General features: G+C 28.8%; 1 protein-coding gene and 1 pseudogene across 10 annotated transcripts in view; one reads left to right on the top strand and one right to left on the bottom strand.

The window, feature by feature from the left end:
* The first annotated feature begins 4,148 nt into the window (after window positions 1-4,148).
* Window positions 4,149-9,334, top strand: part of LOC149890532 (uncharacterized) — a 59,462-nt gene continuing 54,276 nt past the window's right edge. For 3 of the 9 annotated variants that reach the window (XR_016450489.1, XR_016450488.1, XM_090080933.1), the window contains exon 1: window positions 4,149-4,254. Coding sequence is in view for 4 of the 9 variants with exons in the window: in XM_090080933.1 (XP_089937059.1) it covers window positions 4,231-4,254 (24 nt within the window). In the remaining 5 variants the exon portion in view is untranslated. The remainder of the gene's footprint in view (window positions 4,255-9,334) is intronic. The other 6 variants (XR_016450487.1, XM_090080936.1, XM_090080934.1 and 3 more) reach the window with 4 other exon arrangements.
* Window positions 5,862-9,106, bottom strand: LOC145186167 (uncharacterized; annotated as a pseudogene). The gene is made up of 2 exons (XR_016450486.1): window positions 7,337-9,106; window positions 5,862-7,159 (listed from the first exon to the last, which is right to left on the bottom strand). The product of XR_016450486.1 is annotated as an uncharacterized LOC145186167 (transcript).

Here is a 9,334-nt window from a genome sequence, read left to right as displayed (position 1 = left end):
TTGCGTTTGCCAAAGCACACCAAAATTGGACAGTAGACCAGTGGAAAAACATACCTTTTAGTGATGAATCAAAAAATAAACTTTTTGGAAGCGATGACAAGAAGTGAGTCTGGAGACCAAAGAACACCAGATTCAATACTAAATATATCAAGAATAGTGTTAAGTATGGAACGTCTGGTATGGTTTGAGGATGTTTCTCAGCACTAGGCACTGGTCCTATTCACAAAATTAATGGAATTATGGACCGCTCTGTTTACCAAGATATAATGGAAGATGTTATGTTACCCAATGCTGAATGGCAGATGCTCCTCAAATGGATTTTTCAAGAGGACAATGATCCCAAACATACGTTAAATATTGTAAAAAAATGGTTTATGGACAAGAATATCACCATAATGGAGTGGCCTGCACAAAGCCCTGTCTTGAATCCCATAGAAAATTTGTGGGATATAATTGACAATAAGATTTAGCGTGCAAATGTAAAGACCAGTGAGGAATTATTTGAACAAATCTTGAAGGCCTGGCAAGAGATTGGTATGAAAATTAATGACTCATTTATTGAGTCTATGCCTCGAAGAATAAAAGCAGTAATTAAAAGTAACGGAGGTCCTATCAAATATTAAGTTAACTTTTGAAGTTTTTTGAAAAATAATAAGTTAATTTTTGAATATTTTTGAATTTTCAGTCGATTTTTTTAATGTTCACCTTGTTTTGTCCTAGGAAAAATGTAGTTTTTTTTGTGATTAATAGGATGACTCAAACGTTTTAAATTTTTTTAAGAACATAATAAATTATTTAAAAATTATTATGTAGAATTGTTTTACTAGTTCTTTTTAGTTTTTGATCAACTTTTGTTCTAAATTTGAGTTTGTCGACCATGTTTTGTCCGATACTGTATTGTACGTTACGTCCAAATTTTTCAGCGGCTTAAAAATAAATGCATTAATGCCGATTAATGCTACAAAGAACTATTTAATGCCGTTTCATTAAATCGTTCTTTGTTGCATTAATCTAAAGGTTTGCTTTTATAGATTGTAATGGCTCGCTAACAAAATTTTTAGTCTAGTGATACATCATCGTTTTTTCAATTGAAATCCGCAGCATTTTTACACTCTCATTTTTAGTTTTTTTAATTTATCACTGTATGATTTCTGTTGTGGGGAGTTATTTAGACTTTCCCTGGGACACTAAAGAGTCACTTTTTGAACTTGATAATATTTTTTACATCTGACTGCGAATCAATACATTTTATAAAATACACTCTCTTTTTACACATTTTTACAATCGCGTCATCTTCACACATTTAATGCATTAACAATTACATACATTAACACCTACACTCATTAGCACCTTCAAACATTAACACCTACACACATTAGCACCTACAAAAGTTTAAGACCTTCAAACACGCTAATTACCTTTTTAAGACTTTATTCACGACACTGTAGATAAATAAAAAATTTTAAAACTTTTTTGTTTAAAATATTACTTACCGTATAATCACAATTTACGTGTCCCTCGCATAATCATAATCATATGCCCCTTTGAAATTCACAACCTGTTATAACTTTTGGATTATAAAAAGGTAACAAGTTTTAAAAACTACATTCCAAAAACTTTTTTAATCAAATAGCATAATGAATACTAAAATATTTAACTTTTATACTAACAATACTCAAAATATTCAACAAGTATTCAACTTTGTTTTTAAGCCAACTGTACAACAAAAAAATCCGTTTTTAGGTTTAACTTAACCGATGTCGTTTTTTATCAGAAAACTTAGATATCAAATTTAGCAAATAGAATCAAAACTAACAAATAAAAAGATGGCGAAGAATTCAATTAAAAGTAATGGAATTTTTGTGAAAATATTTGCTGTTTTTTCATTTTTGATAAAGTGGTTTAATCTAAATTTGATGCAGCATTATCATTTCATAACTAAAAAATTCTGGTAAAGGTCTCAAAAATCAAATTTTGATTTAAAAGCAATAAATGGTTTTATAAATCTGTGATTTAATATTAAATAAGATATATTGAAATTTTTATTTTTACTTATAAGAAAACGTGTTAAGAACTGTCTTTATAATTTGTAAAAGACAGAGGAGCAAAAAATGCTCGCTTTTTATATTACAATAATAAAGCGTGGTAGGCTTGAATGACTATGCGATTGAGCGCAACAAGATGTCGATATATTTTCAGACATATTTTCCGTCAACAATAGAAAAGGTGGATGAAATCGAATAAGTTGAAGCTACTTTGGTTGCTAAGAATTGATATGGCGATGAGATTCAATTTATTGAACGTATCGCGCTGGAGGTTGATTTACATCAACCTCCAGCGCGATTCAGTTTAACCTCCAGTACGCCGTTTAATTGAATACACAGAAGGAGAAACCAGACAAGGTATAACTTACGCAATTTCAGAACCAAATCAAGATAGTTTTCAACTCATTTTAAAATGAGTTTTTGATGAACCACAAGTAACATTAGGCGTTGAATTCAAAATTTTGGCGAATTTGAAAAACCAGAAAACAAAATGGAATCGGCTCAATGAAATCTTGCGAGTAGTTTACGGTGCAGCGTTCTCCAGCGTAAAAGTTGAACGTGTTTGCTTGAATTCGTTGGTTCTCCTATGGTTAATCTTATTCAATCTGAAACCCCGCGCAGGTTAAAAATTAAATTTTTATTATGATTTGTTTTGAACATAAATTATTCCACCATATCATTCTGTTGTGATATATTGGATCCTGGAACGGAATTAAATATTCTGCCGAAGATTTATTTCCTTTTCCTTGTAGACCATTTGATCATAAAAATTTATGCTGTAAATGGCTCGAACCATTAAATGGTCTATTTTTTTCCTACTTAACTTAATTTCTTTGGCACCGGACGCCTTTTTCTTTGTACATGGTTTCTTAAATTGCCATAGAAAATTGCCTTTTTTTGCGTTACAACATTTTTTTTCATAATGGTAACTAGTGAGGTTTAACTTTTAATTAAAAATCACTGAAAATTCTTCTTTTTTATTTCCAATTTTAATTAAAAGAAGATTTTAAGTCAAAATAGGTGGATAGAAAATCTTTATGTCGGCAGTAAATATCTTAGACATAAAATTGTGTCAAAACATGTATATAGAAAATTTATTTCAGACATATTATGTCGGTAAAAATTTTCACAAACATAAATTTGTTTCAAGTTATGCCAATAGATTGTATATCTGACATATTTTATATCGACAGAAAACATGTCTGTGACATATTTAACAGATAGAAACTCTTAGAATAATTTTTAATGTAGTAAAAAAGACAGCAGGAAAAAGTAGCGTGAAGTGAAAATCCGTAAATTTAAAAAAAAAAACATTCTTTAATTGATACATAATTGTTTTAAAACACTTTGAAGTTTTAGCCGATTATAACAGTCAAAAAATTATCATTGCAGCAGAGTAACATCAAATAAGTTTGTTTAAATTTTCTGCATATCACAAACTTTCAAATCATAAATTATTAGGAAAATAGGAAAAATATACTAAACTAAATAAAAATTTATTGCTTTCTCATTTTTATACAAAGATAACAAAAGGAAACAGATATTGGACTGTAGATCGTAAACGTATTCTAGTTTTGCACCTATTAAAGGAAAATAAAACATTTTGGAGGTTAAGAAAGTGTCCATTATTTTTCAATTATTTTAAGTTTCAATCGGACAATGATCCAGAAAACACTTTAGCAGAAGTTATAATAATGTGAGATTATTTTAGTGGCCCGCACAGAGTCGAATTTTAAATCTAATAGAGTATTTGTCGCTTTATTTGACAAAAACTGTAACTTGTGAAATTGCTTTTAAAAACTTTTCAATAAGTTTTACTAAATAATCATTTTGCGAGAAACCATTTTTGTGAAATCAAATGAGTAAACACAAGAAATAGATACAATCAATTAAGAACCTGTTATTGCAAACAATACTAAGCTGTTCTTTATTTATACCAAAATTCTACTAAAGCTCCTTTTTGTTTTAATATCTCTCCTGAAACTGTAACATTTATAAAACTTTGAAAATTCAGTTTGAACAATACTGCTTTAAAAAATTAAATTTTTGTATTATGTTGCAACAAACTTCAAATAAATATTTCAGGTTTTCTGCAAAAAATGTTTATTGAATGAAGAAAAATATAGTAAACTCAACTTACAGCAGAAGGGTATTAAAGATAAAACTCTTTTATTAAAAAAACAAAATGTTTGTGGACTTCTTGATACTGGTAGGAAAGTTTTTATTTAAAACCTTTTTGTTTTTTTCAATTATAACTTTATAGTTTCGTTTAAAATTTTTTAAAGATAAAGTTGAATAAGATAAGTGAATTTTTCTTTCAATTGCAATATGTAAAGCAAATTATTTCCCGTAAATCAAAGTAAATAAGTCAAATAGCTAGTTTCAATCGCGGAAATCATCAACCAAGAGTTAAAGGCACGTGATTTTTGATTTTCACATTTGAAGTAAGTATATCTGTAAGAATAAAAATCATCTAATAACACATGATATACTTATTGTCTTTAATGTTACCTGCAGATGATAAAAGAGAAAATTAGTGGATCAGCGACATCTAAAAAAAAAAATTAATTTTTAGGGATAATTGAATCAAAAATTCATAAAAAGAAGTATTTTTTGTGTTCAGTTATTTTCATAATTAAGCTCATAGCTAGGTTTAAATAAAGGTATAAATCCTGAAAAACGTTATTTAATCGATAATTAGGCACTTCACATGATTTTAATATCTTTATTATCTTTAGCCATAATTATTACCAAAATATGTGAAAAATATAGACGATTTCAAAATGAGTTAATTTTTTAAATTTGGATAATTGGTTCCCGAGTTATGACAATTTGTGTACTGCCCAATAATGCCTGTTTCGGGTCGAAATTTGTGAAGTTTTTCTTAAGGATTTATGGCACCGAAATTAAAAATTTTATTTACTTTTCAATTGACTTCGACGAGAAGACTAACAGCTGAGCAGAATTAATTAAGTATACTCATTCTATTTTTTTTTTTTTATTAAAGGAATCAATGTATTCAATTATACAAATTCTTTTTGTGATATAGTTGGAGCAGGGGTTCTTTTTCCCTTTTGGGGCATATGGGTCAAGAGCTATAAAATCACCGTATAAGTAATAAAAATTAACCTTAGGTAAAGAAAAAGAGCTTTTTTAATTGTCAGAGTCAACTAATTAATATAAATTTATGAAAATCTAGAAACTATATTGGAATCCCAGGGCTCGTTTCCCCCATTTGAGGTAAATGGGCCAAGAGCAACAAAATTTCTGTAAAAAGCATTATTATCAACTTTAATTAAAAACAAGAGCCTTTTCAAACTGTAAGTGTGAACAAATTCATAAATTTATGAAAATACAAAAAATATCTAAGAATACAAGGGCTTGTTTTCCTCATTTGGGGCTTCCCAATTTGGGTGAAAAGTAGCAATTTTTAATTAAAAAGTATAAAAATTAACTTTTGTTTAAAAATAATATCTTTCCATCCTATAAGAGTGAACAAATTCACAAAAGTTTATGAAAATTCTATAAATATCTAAGAATCCTAGGGCTCGTTTCCCCATTTGGGGGAATTGGGACGAACAAAACACAATTTCTGTGAAAGCTGTAAAAAACAAGAGTTTTTTCTATTATCTTTTTTATTATTAGAGTGAACATACTCATATACACTTATGAAAGTGAAGAAAATATGTAAGTGGGTCATAAGCAATAAAATCTCTGTGGAAACCATAAAAAACAATTTTAGTTGAAAACAAGAGCTTTTTCAATCTTTAAAATATTTCATAGTGTTCATATGCTCCTGAAAGTAAAATGTTAATAATAAATTCGATTATCATTAAAAAAATATAATAGATTTATCTTTGTTTACATTTAAATAGTAGGATCTGAAATAACAATCACAAGATTTTAAACTAATAAATACTGAAAAAAAATTTCAGTGATTATACCTTTTATAACAAGATCATATCTCCTTTATCAAAGTCAGATAACAGTGGAAATGTGTAAATAACATCATATAATGTTTGCTTGATTTTTTTTCCAACTTCTGCTATTCTAACAACATCTGCTTTGCACCAAAAATACTCTTCTTCATCAACTTTTTTTATTTTATGAAGAACAACTCGCCCAACTAAACTACCTCGATCATCTAATAAAGTCGGTAAAAACTGGACCTTTTTTTGTCTTGCAAGATGTGACGTTCTAGAATCCTTTTACTTTCTAAACAACTCTTCTTTTTGTTTCTTAATCAAGTCAGTGCCTTGGCTTTTTTGTTTTAGTGTATTGTTCCTTTGCTCTGGTGGAGGCAAGTTGCATGTGCGAATGATAGTTACCAAGTTCTCCATCAGCTCACTTGAATTTGAGTCAATACGTTTATTTCCAGAAACTTTAGTTTTAAAAAACAGCTTCAATGAACATATTTGCTTTTTTTACTGATGCTTTCTTTTCTGCATCTGCTTTGAGTTGCTGTTTTATTCTCAACATTGACATTTTCTTTAAAACTAACTCTACTTGTCGCTCTTTATACTTTAATTTCATTTTTTCAACACTATGAGAAGCTGTTTCAATTAAAATGTAACGCTCTTCTTCTGATTTTGTATCCAGCCATGCCAAAGTTTTGTTTCGGTACCACATAGTATATGCTTGAATTGTTTGAATTTTGGCATTTGGTTTAGTTCGAATAAGTAGATCCAGAATTGCAAAATCACTTTCTGAAGCTTTGTTAGTCGTTTGTAAATTTTCAGCAGCCTTTTGAATTTGATCATCTGAGTTCCAATATTTACCGCCTGGGAGCTGATCAATTGCTTGTCTTTCAAGTATTATTAGAAATGCATGGGAAATTATTTCTAATGACTGTTGCACCAAGACATCAAATTCTATATTGCCAGTATCCTCAAATAGTTTTTCATAAAGTTTATCTTTATGTATTTTAACATCAGTTGGGTCAAATACAGGTGTTGCATTTAGCATCGGAGAAGCATCTTTGCAAAGATCTGACAATTTCATTTTTAAACGAAATAAATACTTATTCATGCTAAGAATGTTTTTCTTTTCTTCAATAAGTCTCCAAAGAGGACCAGTAATAAGCTTATCAAAAATACCCAGTGCACGAGATTCAGCTAAAAATAATATATTTGATATATCTTCTTTAACTGCCTTTAGTAGATTATTAGAATTTGGCCATTGACACAAAAATTCTTTAATAGATTTAGAATGATAATACAGTGCAGCCCCATTATAAAACAAAATGTTAAATTTATTGCCTAAAAAAGAAGCAAACATTCACTTATCTTCACCTTTTCCAATGAGAAAAGAATAGAAATATCCTGCCACACCAGCTTCATTACTACCTCGTTTGGGGAATGCTTTACATGCAGTGCGTATCAGTCTTGCAACCCCAGATTCCAAAGTTTTAAATGCAAAAGTGTTTTCATGAGCATCACTCAGAGCAACTTTTTCAAATGAATCTAGTACTTTATCTGTCTCAGTTGCAAAGTTTGTTAAAAGATGTAACTTGCAAAAAAAGTTTGACATATCCTTAAATTCATTTATCTGTTCAATTGTTAAACTATCCCAATGTTCTATAACTTTTGGTAACAATAGCTCCCTCATTTCTTTGAACTTACTGTTAAATAGTGGATTGACAGAACCTAAATCTTACATAGTTGTTTTGAATGAATAAATTAACTTTGCAAAGTTTTTTTCCGTGTCCTTTGTGTCAAGAATATCACAAATATCATATAACATTTCTGTTAAAGAACTCAGAATTAATGCAGCATCTCCAGAGGCCATTTCTGATAGTCCAAATGATAGCATTCTACCGCTTTTGGTAGTCAACTGAAAGTTTTGATAATGTCTTTAATATTTGGTTGTTCCATCTCCATGTAAACAGTTTCCTGTGTCTTTTTCAATATTATGTAACATTTCTTCTGATACTTGAAGCTGTGCAAGAATTAAAGCTTCAGACATAAATCTAGATTTAGAAGAAGTTTTATAATTCCTTTTTTTGCAAGTTTCTTTAAAACAGTTTTAATAACATCATTGACCTTGTTCATACTGACATTTAATGATAACAGCTCCATGATAACTTCTCGAATATCATTTGAATAACGTCCTCTTTCAAATGTTACAATTTTCTCATCTTCCAACAATTCTAAAAGACCATTTAAATAAATGTTTTCTTTGTTTAATGATTCAACTTTTTCACTAAGATCTTTAACTTCTGACTTTAAAAAAGTGAGATTTTTAATTGACAAGAAGGAAATTGTTTCCTTTGTTTTACTTAAATTATTTTTCACACGGTTTAATTTCTTTTTGAGATTTCTTTTTTCTTGACACAACATTTCAACTTTTGCATTACTATTTTCTAGCATTTGATTAAGGTTATTGAATTCCATATTTAAAGTTTGAGATTGTTTTTCAAATTGTGCTTTTAATGCATCAATTTCTTTTTCTTGTTTTTTCAACTTTATATCTCGATAAACAATCTTCTTGTTTAAATTTCGAATTTTGTTTGTTTTATTCTTTAGTTTCAATGTGGTAAACTTTTTTTCTAGACTCAACAGGCTTTTGTTTGTTGCTGTATATAGTGCTTTACACTGCATGGCTTGTCTTACAAATTCTAATTTCTCTCCATTTCTGGTTTTTACAGCTAATTTAGGTTGTTTTTTTTTATCACTTTCAAGACCATTCAACTGGTTACAGTAGTTTTCAGAAACTTTTTTTAAAACTGTCGATTTCTTCAACTTTGCGCTTCAGAGTTTTATTTTTGAGATGTAGGTCTTAAACAAGATTTTTTTCTTTTTCAGATGACGTTGATTGTAAGAATGGTTGAACATTTGTTTCACATAATGGTGATATAAAATTTAAAAGCAAAAATTCTTCTTTCTTTTTTTTAGTGAGCAACCTAACTTTTTGAATCACTCTTTTTAATTTCGAAAACAAAGTAAGGTCATTTTTAGCAATTTGGAAATTGGAAAAAAGTGTTGTCTAAAAACTGTGCACACATTGGCTAAGCTTTTTTCTTCTAAATTTTGATACCAGAAATACAGATCTCTATTTTGCATTTCAAAAAGCTAGATATAAAAAACTAATTATATATCAATCACATTAATAAGCGCTTTCTAAATATCCATGTAGATAACTATGTAGGTTAAACGGAATACCATAATGGCGTCTAGGAAAAAGATCGAAAAACTGATGGAAAGTGTATTTTTTAAATTGATAAGTCCAGATACAAAAAGCAAATGGTTATAAAAACTAATATCAAATACTATTATTTAGTAAGCTAAATA

This window comes from Hydra viridissima, unplaced genomic scaffold (genome assembly GCF_058129835.1).
Source record: "Hydra viridissima isolate aposymbiotic clone 2 unplaced genomic scaffold, HvirCarnegie_v1 scaffold_3, whole genome shotgun sequence".
NCBI classification, from domain to species: domain Eukaryota; kingdom Metazoa; phylum Cnidaria; class Hydrozoa; order Anthoathecata; family Hydridae; genus Hydra; species Hydra viridissima.
The sequence above is the reverse complement of the archived record's forward strand: the minus strand, read 5'-3'. Positions and strand labels throughout refer to the sequence as shown.